This window comes from Saccopteryx leptura, chromosome 1 (assembly GCF_036850995.1).
Source record: "Saccopteryx leptura isolate mSacLep1 chromosome 1, mSacLep1_pri_phased_curated, whole genome shotgun sequence".
Taxonomy (NCBI): Eukaryota; Metazoa; Chordata; class Mammalia; order Chiroptera; family Emballonuridae; genus Saccopteryx; species Saccopteryx leptura.
This window is the reverse complement of record NC_089503.1, coordinates 55527130-55546743: the sequence shown is the minus strand read 5'-3', so window position 1 is coordinate 55546743 and position 19614 is coordinate 55527130. Positions and strand designations below refer to the sequence as shown.

The window sequence follows — 19614 nt, the reverse complement described above, 5'->3', positions numbered from 1 at the left end:
ATGAAAACTTTTTCAAACCATACCAACCCTAGAGACATCTGGTACACCATGATGGGAATCCCAGGACTGGAAGATGCCCATACATGGATCTCCATCCCCATCTGTTTGATGTATATAGTGGCTCTTGTAGGCAACACCCTCTTATTATTCCTGATTTTCACTGAACGTAGTCTTCATGAACCCATGTACCTTTTCCTCTCTATGTTGGCCCTGGCAGATATCTTTCTCTCCACAGTTACCACACCAAAGATGTTAGCAATCTTCTGGTTCCAAGATGGAGGTATTTCTTTTGGTAGCTGTGTGTCACAGATGTTTTTCCTCCACTTTATATTTGTGGTAGAGTCTGCCATATTGCTGGCTATGGCATTTGACCGCTATATAGCCATTTGTTATCCACTGAGATATACTACCATTCTAACCCCCTCAGTCATTGGAAAAATAGCTATTACATCTGTCAGTAGGAGTTTCTTCATTTGCTTCCCCTTGATTTTTCTGGTATATCGGCTTACTTACTGTGGGCGGAACATTATTCATCACTCATATTGTGAACATATGGGCATTGCCAGGTTATCCTGTGATAGCATAAAAGTTAACATTTACTATGGAGTGATTGTGGCCCTATTTTCCACATGTCTGGATGTGGTGCTTATTATCATCTCGTATGGCCTTATACTCTGTACTGTGTTTAGAATTCCTTCCCAAGAAGCTCAACTCAAGGCTCTGAGTACGTGTGCATCCCATGTCTGTGTTATCCTACTATTCTATACCCCAGCCTTTTTTTCATTCTTTGCTCACCGATTTGGGGGACAGAATATATCACTCTGTGTACATATTCTTCTTGCCAATCTTTATGTGGTGGTACCACCCACTCTCAATCCCATCATTTATGGTGTTAAGTCCAAGAAAATTCAGGAGAAGGTTATCCAGGTTTTTTCCTTCAACAAGAAATTTTGCTGATGTAGACTACACAGGTTAGCCTTCAGTTTTATGCAGAACTGCACTAATTGAAGAATATCTACAATTGTACTGGACATCTTAAATCATGCCAGCTTTAGAAGAGACTAACACCAGTAAAAAGTTAAATAAATGAGATCAAGATTTTATTTCTTTTGTGATTTTGTTCGGGACAAACAATATCAGACAAAGAACACCTCATATTTTATGTAATACTGAGTTTTGTTACAACAGGCTAATAGTATAATTGATTGAGTACAGTCATTTTTCTTGTAATTAATCAGAAAATAATAGTTTTAGACATTGGAATACATTGTAGGCTTGTAACTAAGAGGACAGTCTCTGAAGTCAGACTGCCAATGATCATATTTCTGCTCCACTAATTCTAAGTATAGAATCTTAGAAAAGTTATTGTTTCTATGCCTCTATTTTTTTTTAAATTGAGGAAGTATATAATATCTGAAATATAATGAGTGTTAAATAAATATTAGTAATCAATTATAAATATAGTAATAAAATTTAGTTTGCATATGTATAAGGTCATGTTGAGTTAGGAATTGATTTAAATGTGGTTCAATGAAAAAAGCTTAATTTATGCCAAAAACATCTTAATGTTATTGTATAATAAGTAAAAGTTGCTAAAATTGGGACATATTACCATAAGAAAAAAAGTTAGTTTAAACCAGTCAGTATGTATCAATATATAACAAATTTCATATAAATTTTGTATATTTTAAATACTATATATATATACACATACATGCATGTATGTGTATATATATATATATACATATATCTGTATATACCAAGTTATTTTACCTCTTGAATACTATTAATTTTTATATTGTTTCAGTAAATTTCTAATGTCATTAAGTGACTTTGTTAGAGGGTACCAGGTAGAATAGGGAGGAAGAAGGTTAGGATGCAGAGGATGTTCCTTTTATACACAAAGTAAGAGTAATGGACCCCCATTCAGCATAAGATGGGAAGGAGAAGCACAGATGAAAAGGGAGAATAAAAAGATATAATTTTCAAAGGTCTCATTCTAGTAGCACACTCCTTGGCACTCATTTGAAGTGTCAGGGCATGAAAAGCATACACCAAATGTGTTGTGGGGGGAAGCTAAAAGCAGAGGAATATTAATACTCTGTTTTTGGCTTAAATATCTGAGAAAAATGCCTTTGTAAGATATCTTATGCCAACCTGAGAAAGCAGCATTAGAGTAAAAATGACCATGAGGCACATTTTATCAAAAACTGGTTTCCTTCTCCTCTACAAAGCAGCAAATGGATCCAGGAGTTCTTTATGGCACTATGGGAAATGCAAAAATCATGGGTAATGCTGAGTGGTGAAGTTGCTGAGGGAGTTGCTTTGGCTACGGAATAATGGTTCCATGGTCAGGGCCATAAATACAAATATAGAGGCAGGGGAGTAAGAGAAAATATGTCAAGTTTCAGGACTTGAGGAGTAAACGCTGACATTAGGGATGAGTCTCTAAGTGGACTCAAGAGAAAATGATAAATCAACATTCAGCAGTGGGTGCAGAAAGGATAAAGTCCTAGACTCAGTGGAGATAAGATAAGTTTCTTTCAACATGGTCAGCCGAGTATTACAGATATAGACCAGAATCACATTCAATTCTCTCATTCAGTTCCTCAAGAACATGTAGCTTCCTCATTAATGCAGGTTGTAAGGAGCTTGGATGGGATGAAAGTGAGTGGCAGAGACCTATGGAGAAAAGCTACAGTCTAACAGAGAATATCAATTTCCAGTTAACAGAAAAAATTGTTTAAATAAATTGGGTTAAACCACAGAAAATATTTATTTATTTGTTTGTTTGTTTCTTTATTCACTTATTTATTTTTTAAAGTTGTAAGGCCAGTGGCTGTGGCCGTGCAGGTTCACATGAATTGGGGCAGATAGTAAACAAACTGTGGAGCCGGAGGATGGTGGGCCACTCCAACTTATTTTTTTTTTTAATTTTATTTATTCATTTTAGAAAGGAGAGAGGGAGAGAGAGAAAGGAGAGAGACAGAGAGAGAAGGGGGGAGGAGCAGGAAGCATCAACTCCCATATGTGCCTTGACCAGTCAAGCCCAGGGTTTCGAACCGGCAACCTCAGCGTTCTAGGTTGACACTTTATCCACTGTGCCACCACAGGTCAGGCCCCACTCCAACTTATTGATGGCTCACAAAGACAGGCAAGCAAAATGAAGAAAGAAAAGGGAAAAATACAAAGAGAAAGAAAAACCTGCTTTTTGTAGTAGAGGACCAGGAATCAGGGAATCCAACCACACCTCTCTGTGGCGGGGCGTGATCTGATCTGAAGCACTTATCCTTACAATAGTGCTGTCATGTGCTCCTGAACTAATTGCACAAAGAGCTTGCAGCCAGTAAACCTATAAGCAAGCCTAACACAGCCATTTTCAGGAAAACTACCCTTCACAGTGGTGGCTGAGGGACTCAGGGAACTGCACTTTGTAGTGGTGGGAGAGCGATCTGGGAGAATCACCCCCAAGGGAAAGCACCCTTAGCTTTTCATAGAGACACACGTGACTTTCTGTTGCATGCCTACACAGTAATTGTGCAAAGTGCTTGCAGCTGAGAAACCAGCGAGGAAGCCTAACACAGCTGTTTTCCCCACAGACAGCAAGTGCAGAAGACTGGATGATCCATGTGAGAATGGGTTAGTTTCTTAGACATGGGTATGACCACATGTGTAGCTCAATATAGGGACAAATGGATATATATGGGAACATTTATGGATACTTTTATATATACTGTTTAAGATGCATACTTATATTTTCTTGTCTGTAATCTGAAAGGGCATAGGAAAAAAATTCCCCAGGAACAGTGAGACAACCTTGGTTTGGTTTCTAACACTACTCTCTAATAAAATGAAACAAAACTTCTTGGAAAAATCTTTGAATTTAGGCCTGAGATTCTAGGACAAAAAATATTTGAGATGAGTCCAGACCATTTTTATTGCAGTAAAGTAGTAAATGCTAAAACAAACAAACTAGTCTACACACAATTATGGAGGTATAACAAAGGGACAGAAGAGCCAACTGAAATAGATCCGAATGACTGCACTGTAATATCATGAGCAATAAAATAATGTTAATTATAACTAAAAATATAAAACAAATATTCATGAGTTGGCAATAATATAATAAATGGCTATATCAATAAGTAACTGGGAGAGAAGTAACAAATTTTCCTGCAGAAGAACAGCAATTTATATAGTGACTTTCAGAAAAGACAGTATGAAAAGGGAGATTCTTAAAGAATAATTTTAAAAAGAGAAACCTGACAAATAATACACTTGTTATATGTATGGCTGTTAGCTTCTCTATAAGAACTGCTTTCTCAGTATCATATAGGTTTCTGAAGAATATATGGTCAATATTTTGTTTCCTATGGGGGCTGTCTTCCAGTTTCTCCATCTTGCCTCTGTTGCCTGAATGAGAAGGCAAGTCCTGGAGTTCCATCATCAATCAACAACTCTAGCTTATATCTAATGAGCTATTGTGCTAATCCAACCATTCTTATTATAGCTCTTACTTTGGAATTTATACTAAGGCAGTGAAAAATACATGAGTCCTAAACAGCTGTTATATGTATATTTCCTTGAGAGGTTTCTCTCTTTATAGAACAATGTCTGTTCAACCTGATTTCAAAGTCAGTAATTCAACCTTTCTTCTTATGGTTTTTCTGAACCTGAAACAGGACTACCTAGCTCTCCATCTCTTTTTTCTGTATCAATGCTATGATACTCTCAGGGAACTGCCTGCTGCTGCACATGATCCAGACTGAGCTGACCCTGCACGAGCCCATGTTCTACTTGCTGGCATTGCTGGACTTCACTGACTTATGCATGGGGGTATCCACTGTGCACACAGTACTGGGGATCCTTTGGGGGTTTCAGCCTGTGCAGATTTTTTTTGTTCATGGTCTATTTTGTATGAAATCTGGAGTTATCAAAACAGCTTTTGATGGTTTTCCAGCAATCAGCAATCATCTTTGATACACATTCATCCTCACCAATACCAGAATCAACATTGGTGTGGCCCTTATAGGTAGGAGTTTCCTGTTCATTACTTCTCCCATTGTCTACCTTAAATTCTTTCATTACTGCCACCCTCACATCCTCTTCCACTCTTTCTGCCTGCACCAGGACCTACTCTGGAAATCCTGTTCTGATATCTGCTTCAACAGCTTCTATGCCTTAGCCCTGGTCATCTGTACCCTGTTTTTGAATTCACTGCTCATTGACATCTCCTGCATCTTGATTTTACACTTGGTCTTTGCTATTGTATCCCAGGAGGAGCTGCTCAAGTCCTTGCAGACCTGAGTTTCCTACACATCTTTGCTGTCCTGGTTTTCTATATCCTGGTCTTTGACCATGATGTATCACTTTGGAAACCACCTCTTAATTATGGTCCATGTTCTCATGGGCAACATCTATATTCTTTTTCCACCCTTGATGAACCTCAGTATCTACAGTGTCAAGACCCAAGATATTCATAACAAGATCCAAAGATGGTTCAGGAAACAAAACTGAATATTAGAGGTTAATGTGTTTAAGGGAAGGAATGGTAATATTTGGAAGAGGATTGATTAATAATGATTTGTACCATAAATAATAAATTTACATGTAGTTATTATAAGTTTAAAGATATATGTATACTTATTTTCCAATATAGTTTTCCAAAGAAAAATAAATAGGCAAAGAAAATGTTACTATTGATCTTATCCTCATTTTAAAGTTATATATAATGTATACTAATGTTAATTATGTTCCATAGTGTGTCATGAACACTTTCTGGGTAATTACTAAATTTTTAGTACCACCCTTGCTTTTTGAATTTTAGTTTAGCAGATTTTATTGTTGCATGTAACTATTATATGTATACATTTGCTAATTGTCAGATAAGTAATTGTTACATATTATTGTGTAAGATTGTGGTGTGTGAAAAATGGACTTTGTTGAGGCTCTTCATACATCTCTACCTTTAATGAAGTATAAGTGTCCAGAAAGTCCATTCTGTCTCATATAATAGAATGCATGATATATGTAGATTAGATTACAGTGTAATACAAAAGACTTAATGAACAATGACACTATATCAGCTATCACATCTCTCCATATCTTATTTCATTCCCCCAAATACACACATTTATATATTATAGTGAGTATAGAAGAGTATAAGTTGTTCATGAGATTTGTCAATTGACTTTAATCTTGGTATCAGAACACATAGAGGTTTTGTTTTGTTTGTTTGTTTAGAAACAGACAGGCTTTTATTTATTTATTATTTATTTTTTTTGTATTTTTCCAAAGTCAGAAGTGGGGAAGCAGTCAGACAGACTCCTGCATGCCCTGCGCCCACCAGAGGGCTATCATCTGCCCATCTGGGGCATTGCTTTGTTGCAGCCAGCCTAAACCATTCCAGCATCTGAGGCAGAGACCATGGAACTGTCCTCAGTGCCCGGGGCCAACGTTGCTCCAATAGAGCCTTGGCTGTGGGAGGGGAAGAGAGAGATAAAAAGGAAGGTGCTTCTCCTGTGTGCCCTGACTGGGAATCCAACCTAGGACTTCCACACGTTGGGCCAATGCCCTACCGCTGAGTCAACCAGCTAGGGACAGAAAACACATGGAGTTTTAAAGACAGTTTGATCAACCTCTCTTTTTTTAAAGATGACATTAGAGCACAGATATATTAAGCAAAACATTAGTAGCTAAACATGGGATAGAAATGTGGCTCTGACATTCTTTTGAACATTTATTTTAAAGTCTTACCATCATTATTGGTAAAAATAGGAAATTTATTCAGTCATGAAAACCAAGTACACGTTTTTGGTCATTGCTTTTTAAAAAAAATATTGACATCCTCCCAGATTAATAATAAAAAAATGGTATCAGTCTCCAGATTTGTAAGAAAAAAAAATCTCCAGATTTTTCTTACTTTAAATATTGTCACTTAATCACAGCTGTGCACTAGCCATGACTGGGTTAGGAGAGTCCTCCACAAATCCTAACTGTAGGTAAGCTATGGAGTTTGGAGGAAACAAATTGTCACACATTTACCTACAAGTATAAAGTTTCACTAATAACATTTTAAAAAACATAGAAGTATTTAATTTTTAGAATTAGTATTTGGTTTGTTACCTTTTAGTTACTATTTTGTTATTAGACAACTAATGATTGGTTTTTCTTTTTAATTAAGACTGAGTTTATGTTTGTGACACTGGGCTTTCAATCTTAGCATTCACGCCCCATGCACATCCCAACAGCTCAGTCTTCCTTAACAGCTCTTCCTTGTTAGGTTACTTTCTCCTGATACATTTCTTTCTTTTGAGCTCCCTGTGGTGATACTTGGTACTTCTTTATTTCAGAATGCCTTCCTCTCCTATCAGAACTCTCTCTCTCCCTAAAGCACATTTCCTAAGGATCAACTGCAACTCATTGGTAAATAAACTGCTCTGGTTACAGTGAAGAATTTCACAATGTATTCCCCTTCTTTCTTAGGGAGGTTTGAGTTATATGGGAAGGGCACAGAACCCTCCATATGCAAGTCTGGGATGAATTAATGGTAACATAAATGGTCCCTATCATATACACATAAAGGTTTACATTAAACAAAATGCTTTTATGTATATTATATTAGATTTGAAAGTAAGAATAACTGTCTGAGTTAGCCAAAGACAATAGTATTATCCTCATTTTATACAATAGTAAAATATATTTAGGAACTTCAAATTTGGGGTAAATTGAGTTATTTCTCCATAAAGAAACTTAAAAGAAGTTTTCCAATAATCAAGTTTTTATAAAATCTCGTAAGTGTCCCCTTAATTTTGTTAATCTAAAAACTGATTGGAACACACAGGGAACTGAAAGTAACCCAAGTAAAAATAGTGAAAAGATAGAGTTTGCATAAAAGTAATTCATATATGTTAGAATCAAAATGCTGCATTTATACATTCATACTTTACTTCATTCAAGTTATAATGAATCCAATAACTGAGAAATTAGCCATCAATGCACTGTGTGTATGTGTGGATATACATGCATATTTGTATTTATATATTGCATATATGTTTGATTCTTATTATTTGCAGATTCTGTGCTTGTGAACTTATCTACTTTTCAAAATATATTTGAAACCACAAAAGCAGTTACCACAGCTCATGTCATTACTGGACATGAGCAAAGCAGCAAAAATTTTAGTTGCCTAGTAACCATATTCTCAACTGAAGTTAGACAAAACGATGCTCTGCCTTATTGTATCAGCTCCTATACAGGAGGAAAGATACAGCTGTATATCTTTCCTTTTGCAGTCCATTCAGTGTTGTTTTTCCCATTTTGTTCAGATTGTTGGTGATCACTGTTTAAAATGGCCCTAAGCATAGTGCTAAATTGCTTTCTAAAACAAGACTGTGATATGACCCATGGAAAAAATACATATGTTAGAGAGCTTCATTTAGGCATAAGTTAATAGGATTGTTATCTGTAAATTCAATGGTAATGAATTAAACACATTGAGTACCTAGGAAAAAGAAGAGACTTTTATCCATCTGAGTATGAGGTCACTCTGATAAGTACTGATATAATATGTATACTATGTGATGAAGCTATGGAGAAAAATGAAAAAGTGTTTAGCTATGTGGATTCATGAGAAGATAATCAATTAAATAAAGCACCGTTGTAAAGGGAAATACAAAGATATTTACAGACACATAACCCAGGGTCAAGAAAACATTAAACTTTTCTCAACTGGTATATTATCATAAAGAAATATTGTGCCCTGGCCGGCTGGCTCAGCGGTAGAGTGTTGGCCCGTGTGTGGAAGTCCCTGGTTGGATTCCTGGTCAGGGCACATAAGAAAAGCACCCATCTGCTTTTCCACCCTTCCGCCTCTCCTTCCTCTCTATTTCTCTCTTCCCCTCCTGCAGCCAAGGCTCCATTGGAGCAAAGTTGGCCGGGCACTAAGGACGGCTCCATGGCCTCCACCTCAGGTGCTAGAATGCCTCTGGCCACAACAGAGCAACGCCCAGATGGGCAGAGCATTGCCCTCTGGTGGGCATGCAGGGTGGATCCTGGTCAGTTGCATGCAGGAGTCTGTCTGACTGCCTCCTCATTTCTAACTTCGGAAAAATACCAAATAAATAAATAAAAAGAAAAACAAATGCTGTATGTGATTATTTGTAATAATATATATTAAGTTTATTTCATATATATTAAAATGTGTCTTTAAATAAAAACATACAAATAAAAATAGATTATGTATCAATTCATTGATGAAAATGTGACTAAAGACTCAAAGGAATTTAATGCTGATTATTCCAATAGAGAAATGGTTTAAAATGTACTGATACAGTGTTGTCAGTGACTTCACAGAAAATAATTGTAGCAATTAATGAGACTAGAACATATACTATGTGTGTGTGTATATATATATATATATATATATATATATATATATATAATGTACATATAGTCCATGAGTATTAATTAATACAGATAGCAAAAAAGCTTACACAGCTATAAAAATATATGTGTATGTAATATTTATATAAAACTGTTCATTGTATATTGGATCTGTTTGAAAAAATTTAGAGAAAAAACGTAATTGCCTCATGATATTTCTATAATATTTAATGTTATGGGCATTTCAAAAATAAAAGAAGTTTAAAAGTTGCAATTTAGGAAGTTGTCTCATTGGAGGTTTTCAAGCTTTTTACACTTGGGGATCAGTGAAAAGAGAATTATTTCAAGGGCCGCTAAGGCAGAAATCACCCTGAGCATAAGCATTTGACTAAAATCATTGTATCTATAATTTTCATACAATATTAGTGTGGTTAACTTTATCTCAGGCTAACAAAATTTCTGGAGCATTGGTCTGCACTCTGGTGGTTAAAAAATACTAATCTATATCACATATGCAGATGATAAAAATGCTACACAACAATACTGATAATATGATCTCACTTTTATTTAAAATAATTTTACATATATTTAGGTATAATAAAGCCTGAATATCACATTCAATTAACACTAATGATGGAATGGGGTAGAAGACAAAAGAAGGTATTGACATTATTTGAATCTTATACAATAAAAGATAATGTTTCAATTTAAGTACATATATAACTATTTAAAGTAGGGTATTCTATGAATTTTTCATGAGACATGAGATAATTTTAATGTGTTAATTATTTTTTCATATATGTAGGCATAATAACTTATATAAAGGCTATATATAAATTTTGTAATTAACAAAGATAGAATAAATGAAAGACATTATAGAACTGTAAACTACAGGAGCTAAATCTAATAGTTCAGAAAAACAGAATTACAGAGCAGATACAGGATAATGAGCTAAAAAAAAGTTAAGTAAAAAATAACAAAACTAAGACTTTAAGGCAAGAAAAAATATAAGAAAAAGAAATATTTTACAGTGATAATGAGGTCAATTTTTTAGTAAGATACATTAACTTTAAATATTTATACATTTAATAAATAAGAGCATCTGACTATCTATAACTTAACAATTTACAAATCAAAAAATCAGCAGTTCTCACAGAAGAAATAGACTAACTCACATTCATAGTCAGATACTTTAACATATTCTATCAAAGTTAAAAACACAAGCAAACTCATGTAAGGTTAGAAATAATATTGTCATATAAAAATAACAAACTTGAGGCTTGGGCTGGTTGGCTCTGTGGATAGAATATCGTCCCTGTGGCCCAAGACTGTGGGTTCCAGCCCCAGTCAGAGCACCTAGAAAAAGCAATCAATGAGTGCAAAACTAAATACAAAAACTAAGAGGAACAACAAGTTGATACTAATCTCTCTCTTCCCTGCCATCTCTCTCAAATCAATGAAAAAATTTAAAATATAACAAACTTGACTACACATGCACAAAAACATAAATATGGATATAAATACAGATATAAATAAGATTGCACTAAAAAAGTAAAGATTAAAACAAACAGTGACCATTAAAAATTTGTATTTTTAAATGAATTTTAGTAGGAAATTAACAAACTATTGGGAAAATAATGACACAATATTTTCACTCAAGCAGAACAGAAGTGATAAGGATTTGCTTAACGAATATGATGATGATGATGATGACGACAACTATGATAATTTCTATTGCGTCTTTACTGGTCACCAAGCCTCATGTAAAAGGAATGGCATTCAATATATTACCCTATGACAACCACATCTCCATTTTTCAATAACACATGCACTATTCTTCCATATTTATAGATTAAGCAGCTGAATTTGTGAGAGTAAATTGTTTCCGATGTATATAGTTAGGAAAGGACAAAATAAAGTTTTGAACCAAGATCATTTTGACTCCAGAAGTCATGCATGTAACCAAATTCCTCAATGATTTCTTTCTATTGAATTGGAATCTGCTTTTTCCATCAAATATTTTTGGCAAACATGTAACTACTTTGCCTTATTTATTGTCAGATAAAGTTTCTCTATGAAGTATTATCAGTATATGAGTCTCTTAATGTAGAACAAAGTAAATTTTGCATTATAGTAAGAAAAAAAAATTTTAAGAAACCAATATAGCAAGAATTCCAGCCACTAGAATTTACTTTCAGGTTTCTTTGAATACCTTTTTCTTAGACAAAGAGTTACTGTTTGTCAAATCAGGAAAATAACTAAAAGAAGTTTAGAATAACATTGTCTATAATAAGTGTACACCTAGCCTTCACTGTCATTAAGAAAACACCATCCCAGAGCATCTCTCTCTCTTTTTTAATTTAAATTATTAACTGAGAGGCAGAGGCAGAGAGACTACCCTTCTCATGCATCCTTATGGAGATCCACCCGGCAATCCCCCAATTGGGCAATGCTCTGCTCGTCTGGGGCCATTGTTTCATTGCAATCTGAGCTATTTTAACACTGAAGGAGAGGCCATGGTGCCATCCTCAACACCCAGGGCCAACATGCTCTGATGAGCAATGGCTACAATAAGGGGAGAAAGAGAGAGGAGAGAGAGAGAGTTAAGGGGGAAGAGGAGAGGTGGTAAAGCAGATGATCACTTCTGTGTCTCCTGACTGGGAGTCAAACTCGAGACTTCCACAGGCCCGGCTGTTGCTCTACCACTGAGCAACCAGCCAGGGCCCAGAGCTATTCTCAAACTGCTCTTTATACAAATAAGGAAATTAAATAAACACTTGCAAACAATACAAATTAAGCTGAGTATTATATTCCCTAGTTTTAGATTTGTTGAAACAAACATATTTTATGTCATGACAATCACCAATTTGATGAGAAAATGAATTACTTAATAGAGATAGGTTTCAAAAATATTTGTAGATATTTATTTGAGACAAAATTCAGATTATATTTAACAGGAAAGAAATGTTGAAGGGAGAAATTTTGATAGGCCAAAGTAAACACTAAAAAGAAATTTCAGAATAGTTAGAGAAAGAATGTAGACAGAATTATATTTTACACAAAGAAAGTTGATCTTGGTGCCCTAAGTACAAAAGATGAATATAAGTATTATGTTCCAGTATCATCAATAGAAAGATCTCTACAGTTGTTTCTTACACCCAGACCTGATGAAGAATGTTCCGTGTTTATGTATTATTTTTTTTAGATTTTTATTATTACTTTTAGTAAGAGGAGAGAGTGTGAGAGTGAGAAAGGGAGAGAGAAAGTAGGGGCAGGGGGAGAAGCAGGAAGCATCAATTTGTATTAGTTGTTTCCTGTATGTGCCTTGACAGTGCAAGCCCAGGGTTTCGAACTGGGGACCTCGGCATTCCAGGTTGACGCTTTATCCACTGCGCCACCACAGGTCAGGCTATATGTAAATTATTTATTATTATATTTAGACTACAGTAAATAGTCAATGCATGAAATAAAAAATATATACATTAGAAAATTGGGGTAGTTTCTACCAGATTTTAACATTTTGCAATGTCTTTTTTTTAACTTATCAGTTAATTCTTTCTCCCCCTGCTATCCATAGATGATGGGGAAGCTTTTCTGTATTTTGCAGAAGGGTCAGGACTACTGGAATGTGGGGTCAGGACTGAGTGGAACACCAAAACAATCAGGGTGTCACAAATTGAGTTTGATCATGCCGCTCGGGTCCACGGTTAGGGTTCTTTATTCAGAAATGAGTTTATTACACTAAAATCCTACTCTTCTGTAGTAAAGCCTTGGATTAGGGGGAAGAAATGGAATTCCAGATGAGGCTCGGCAATGGCGACAGTGAGCGAGAGTGAATTCTTCCCCTCATATTGGGTTACAGGTCTTGGTTAGGTATAACCAGCTAGTGCTAATAAATATTTAACAATCAGCTCTCTGAGCGAAAAATGCCCTGATCTGTACCAGTTACCAATTCCTTTGGGTAAATACTTCTATTATGAGAATTTAAAGCTACACCGTGATGCCACTGACTGTAATAGTGAGATGTTTACTATCAGCTTTCCCAGAAGGGTACAAGCCATAAAGCATACCATTAAGCATAACTACAGCTAGCTAATCCTAGATATCTGACACTTATTCAGGAAGAACTAAGTGCAGGCACACCTTTTTTTTTTTTTTTTTTTTTTTTTGTGACAGAGAGAGAGACAGAGAGACAGAGAGATGGACAGATACAGACAGACAGACAGGAACGGAGAGAGATGAGAAGCATCAATCATCAGTTTTTCGCTGCGACACCTTAGTTGTTCATTGATTGCTTTCTCATATGTGCCTTGACTGCGGGCCTTCAGCAGACTGAGTGACCCCTTGCTCGAGCCAGCGACCTTGGGTCCAAGCTGGTGAACTTTGCTCAAGCCAGATGAGCCCGCGCTAAAGCTGGTGACCTCTGAGTCTCGAACCTGGGTCCTTCCGCATCCCAGTCCAATGCTCTATCCACTGCGCCACCGCCTGGTCAGGCTGATATTGATTTTTAACCTTTTTTTTATTTTTTATTGTTGTTGTTGTTTTGTGAGACAGAGACAGAGAGAGGGATAGACAGAGAGAGACAGTTGGGAAGGGAGAGAGATGAGAAGCATCAATTCTTTGTTGCAGCTCCTTAGTTGTTCATTGATTGTTTTCTCATATGTGTCTTGACCGGGGACTATAGCAGAGCAAGTGACCCTTGCTCAAGCCAGTGACCTTCGGCTTCAAGCCATCAACCTTTGGGCTCAAGTCAGTAACCGTGTGCTCATGGCTATGATCCCACACTCAAGCCAGTGACCTTGTGCTCAAGCCAGATGAGCCCATGCTCAAGCCAGCATATTTGAGGATTTGAACCTTGGTCTCTGAGTCCCAGTCCTACGTTCTATCCACCGTGCCACTGCCTGGTCAGGCTTAACTTACTTTTTTATAAATTACATAATACTCGTGTTGCTATTCTAAAAGTTATCCAAATCATATTATTCTTTCTTAAAATTATTTAATAGTTCCACATTATTTGTACAAACCTGGGTTTCTGTTCAAGCATAACCTTGTCATGAGAACTTGAGAATATGTCTTTATCTCTCTGTCTTTTATACAGGTCTCTGACCTATAAAATGCAGATACTATTACCTGCATTAATTAGTGTTATTTTGATAAATAAATATAGCACTGAGTATGATTTGCACAGCTAAAAAATCAAGTAGTGTAGGAAAATATATCTAGTTTAAATTTTACAAAATATGGGGGTAAAAATATAAATATTTTGAAGATAAATCAAAATTGTGTTTATTTAGCCGAATACCACTAGACACAAATTATTTGTATTTTTTATCTTTTCTCCCCTTCCTCAAAATAAAAATTAAATAGAAAAGCTTATTCATAGCTTCCTTTTTTGTGTGTGCACACATATGTGTATATGTGTGTGTGTTATGAAGAAACAGATGAAAATCCTAACACTCAAAAGTTTAAAAATATTCAAGTAAACACCTCAAAGACTTTTTTCTTTGTCTTTAAGTATAAATTAAGTCAGATTTCACATTCTCATGGCATTGTGCTAGGCCTTGAAGAGGAGATAGTGTAAAAGTATTTTCTAGATATGAAGGAATTAAAGTAGAGTTTAGAGACAAGTTTATATATATTTAACATTTGGTCTAATTAGTCTTTTTTATACAAGACTCTGTATAAATATCTTGTTTAATTTTCTATCAGCTTTTATTTTTGTCTTAGGTATAAAGTTACTTATCAATACTTTAGTCCCCTAGTAAAGTCTACTAATATCAGGGTCTTCCTTGATGATTTGAGCCTAAAATACCCGATATGTAAAAAATAATGTATTAACTTTTAATTTATATATGTGGTTGCAAAAAGATTAATTTAATGTTGGATATTAATTGTTTTAATTTAGTATTATCCATTTATTTAATAAATATATACCACACTGTATGTCTATCTCATATACTATACTTTATGGGGTATCAGTCAATCAGGAAATATTTGATTTTAAAGTTCACATTTTAACTTAATGGATAAGTGCAGAAGAAAATAACTAAAGTATGTGGCCTCACTGTATTGGTCTAAATATCATCTGATTGCAGTAAGAGTGTTTTTGTTTCAGCAGAATTTCAACTGTCTATTAAAAAGCTGAGTGACTCACGAATCCCACTTCTCAGGTTTACACACAGTCAGTTTTGTTTAAAAATCAAAATATATTTCTCTTTTGTCAGTTATCTTTATGTATCATTAAGAGTAAATTAAAATGTATAATAATAATATTTCTAAGAGAACTGAGAATATTGTTAATTTATTTTTTAATTCAGTTTATCAGGGTGACATTGGTGGATAAAAGTATATGAGTTTACAGTGTATAACTCAATCATACATCATCTGTATCTTGCATTGTGTGCCCATCACCCAAAGTTAAACCTTCTTTTGTCACCATATATTTGAGCCTCTTTATCCTTTACTACTCTTCAGCCCCCTTCCCTCTGGCAATCACTATACTGTTGTCCATGTCTATGACTTTTATTTGTTTTCTTGTTCATTCATCTTAGCTTTCAGTTTTATATCCCACACATTGATGAAATCATATGCTTCTTAATTTTTTTTCTGACTTATTTCACTTAACATGGTATTCTCAAGATCTATCCATGTTGTCACAAATGGCAGTATTACATCTTTTCTTGTGGCTGAGTTGTATTCCATTGTATAAATGTACCACATCTTCTTTATCCAATATGCTATTGAAAAACACTTTGGTTGTTCCCATGACTTGGCAATCATGAATAATGTCAAAATGAATGTAGTGGTGCATATATTTTTGGTAATAAATATTTTCAAAATTTTCAGGTGGATACCCAGGAGAGGATTGTTGGGTCATATAGTAACTCTAGTCTTAATTTTTTTAATGTATTCTTTATTTTAACAACAGGTGTTGATGTGGGAGAAAAACAAAATTATTTGGTCTTGAATTTGTTTGGACTTCACCCTATAAATAATGGGGTTGAGCATAGGGGGCACTACCACATAGAGGTTGGCTACTAGAATATGGATGTGGTGAGGGATGGTTTTACCCCCAAAGCGATGGGCAAAAAATGAAAAGAATGCTGGAGCATAAAACAAAAGTATGACGCAAATGTGAGACCCACATGTGCTAATAGCTTTGCATCTGGCAGTCCAAGAAGGTATCTGAAACACTGTGAGAAGGATCATTGTGTAGGACATAATGATGAATACTACATCCAGCCCTGTAGAGAGTAGAGCCACAGTCAGGCCATAAATGATGTTGACATTGATATTGTCACATGCCAATCTAGCAATACCCATGTGCTCACAGTAGGAATGGAGAATGGTGTTTCTCCTACAATATGTAAGTCGGTATACCAGAAAAATGAATGGAAAGCATACAATAAAACTCCTAACCACAGCTGCTATGCCAATTTTTCCAATGACTGCAGAAGTTAGAATTGTAGTATACCTCAGTGGGTAACAGATGGCTACATAGCGGTCAAAAGCCATGGCCAGAAGAATAGCAGATTCTGCCACAAAGATGAAATGTATGAAGAACATCTGGGATACACAGCTACCAAAGGATATGTCCATGGAGTGGAACCAGAAGATTGCCAACATCTTGGGAGCTGTTGCTGTGGAGAGCAGGACATCTGCTAAAGCCAGCATGGAAAGGAAGAGATACATGGGCTCATGGAGACTGCGCTCTGTCACAATCAAGAAGATTAGGAAGATGTTGCTTATGACAGCCACAATGTACATTGAACAGATAGGGATGGAGATCCAGGTGTGCAAATCTTCCAGTCCTGGGATTCCAGTCAGGACATACCACTTATCCTGGGGATTGGTGTGATTGTAAAAGGAAGGTGCCATCTGAGGCCACATACTGCACACTAGCACATTTAATGAAAGAACACAAGGCTGACTAAGTATGCAGGAGCACCACCTTAGACTGAATGATACCTGATCAGATGTTCCCTTTACCCCTAATATATTCTTCTCTGTGAAAGAATAATGTGATGGATTAACTAGCCTAAAAGTAAACTCTGACTCTTTCCATGGCAGAGTTAAATAATATATCCTGAAAAGAAAAACAACAGTTAAAATTTTAAGTTCTTAATATATGTCATAGTACTTAATATATTAACATATTAAATCTTTACAATAGCCTGTTTCAAAGACTTTTACAATAATCCATGGTGTGGATACTGTTATTATTTCTATAGATAAAAGAAAAAGAAAGAAAACGTCCCATAGACCTTCAACCCTTTGCTCATCCCACTGGATTCAAAGTCAGGGATGGTAAACTTGAAAGCTCTGATCTTAATGACCATCCAATATTGACTATAAAAATAAAACTAGATATAAAAACATGTCATCACATTTTTCACTGATCACATTTCTGAGAAAAACAGACAGATGTGAAATCAATTTATACTGCTTATGGAAGAGAGAGAAAATAGGTGTTGAAAAAATAGATATCAAGCAATATGGCATATATGCTCTCTTCAACATTGACTGACCACTGACTTGATGTTAAGCCCTGTGCTAGGCATTAAGGAAATAAAGGTGAATTAAATAAATTATTGTCTGCTAATCAAGACATCCTTTAAAATTGTATTAATATTAAAAACTATTTTCAATGTGAAACTGAGTTGGGTTCTTAAGTAGAATGCTTAGCATGTGGTGAAAGAAAATCATTCTAATGCACTTGGATCATTGATTAAAAATTAGACAATACCCTGATCAGGCAGTGGCACAGTGAATAGAGTGTCACCCTGGGACACTGAGGACCCAGGTTTGAAACCTTGAGATCACTGGCTTGAGAACAGGCTTACCAGCTTGAGTACAGAGTCATCAGCTTGAGCGTGAGATCATAGACATGAATCCATGGTCACCGGTTGAGCCCAAGATCACTGGCTTGAGCAAGGGGTCACTGGCTTGGTTGGAGCCCCCACCCTCCATGGTCAAGGCACATGTGAGAAAGCAATCAATGAACAACCAAGGTGCCGTAAACTATGAGTTGATGTTTCTCACCTCTTTTCTTACTTTTCTGTCCCTATCTGTTGGTCTCTCTGTCTCTCTATCTTAAAAAAAAAATTAGACAACTACCTTGTATTTCCAAAGGTTACCAGCAAAATAACTTAATGCTTTCACGTTATAGAGCAGGGATCCACAGTACTTCAATAAAAGGAAGATAAGGTAATTTATATATTTCTATTTTTTTGTAGTGCCCAAAGAATGTAGACAGAAGTAAAGAAGATATTGGGTGAAGAGTCAGAGTAGGACATACAACATTAGTGTAGACTGGATATATATGTGAGTGCAAATAAACATGTAGATGCAATACAGAATAAATGGATTAAAAAATGGCTCCCAGCCTCTGCAGGCCCTATTCTCAAATAAAAGCTAGAAAAATTTTTTATTTTCTAAGATAGTACATGGGAATGATTGTCTCATCATCTTTTGATTCTACTGTAGTTCAGTGTACTAATCATTGTACAGTACAGCTTTACTACTTTTGCTGTTATTTGTATTAGGTTTTCCATGTCTTAATCCTTCATTTTATACAATTGAAATGTTTGAACACTGTTTTTTGAGTTATAATTTAGAAGATATAGTACTCAACTGGTCAGCTCATTATGTTTTTATTTATGTTGGGATGTAATTCTTTTAAAATAACATAATAATATGTTGATATGCATAAATCTATGAATCTACTTTAATTACATGAATCCCTTATTTAACTACTTAACATATAGCTAAAATTAACTATTTTAAAATTTTAATGCTTCAGAGAGTGAGAGAAAAGACAATTTGGGACCACTCCTGTACAGATACATGACAGACCTGTGTATATGAGTGTAGTGCAGTTATGAAGGCCTTCTAGGGAATGAGGTTTCATAAAGACCTTACGGATGGGACAGAGAACAGTCTAAGTGATAGAAAGTTATACGGAAATGGAAGGGAGGAAAATAAATTTTGCAAGATTTTGCTAACTTTGCTGGTGATCTTCTGGGATACCAGTGATCTCTTTTGTTTCATTAGGTTTATCTTGACTGCAGTATTATCGCCTGTAGTTACCTAGCTTATAGGTCTGGGGCTCTTGGTAGGTTATTTTATAATATTACTGATGGAATATTCTGAATAAATCATTAATATATGAATGAGGCATTGTGTGGTAATACAAAGAGTGCACGTCTAGGGTCACAGAGAATTGAATTT

At 35.5% G+C, this 19614-nt stretch overlaps 2 protein-coding genes and 1 pseudogene across 3 annotated transcripts; 2 read left to right on the top strand and 1 right to left on the bottom strand.

The window, feature by feature from the left end:
- LOC136388832 (olfactory receptor 52Z1P-like) lies at positions 1 to 957 on the top strand. The gene has a single exon (XM_066360640.1). It carries the CDS (start codon positions 1 to 3, stop codon positions 955 to 957), a length of 957 nt encoding a protein of 318 aa, XP_066216737.1.
- A 3653-nt stretch (positions 958 to 4610) lies between these two features.
- LOC136388831 (olfactory receptor 51V1-like) lies at positions 4611 to 5517 on the top strand (annotated as a pseudogene).
- A 10785-nt stretch (positions 5518 to 16302) lies between these two features.
- LOC136388830 (olfactory receptor 52Z1P-like) lies at positions 16303 to 18849 on the bottom strand. Of its 2 annotated transcripts, XM_066360638.1 has the most exons (2): positions 18822 to 18849; positions 16303 to 17213 (listed from the first exon to the last, which is right to left on the bottom strand). In XM_066360638.1, exons 1-2 carry the CDS (start codon positions 18847 to 18849, stop codon positions 16303 to 16305), a joined length of 939 nt encoding a protein of 312 aa, XP_066216735.1. The 2 variants fall into 2 exon arrangements, with proteins under 2 accessions (XP_066216735.1, XP_066216734.1); XM_066360637.1 differs by lacking the exon at positions 18822 to 18849 and having other exon boundaries at positions 16303 to 17274.
- Positions 18850 to 19614: the final 765 nt, after the last annotated feature.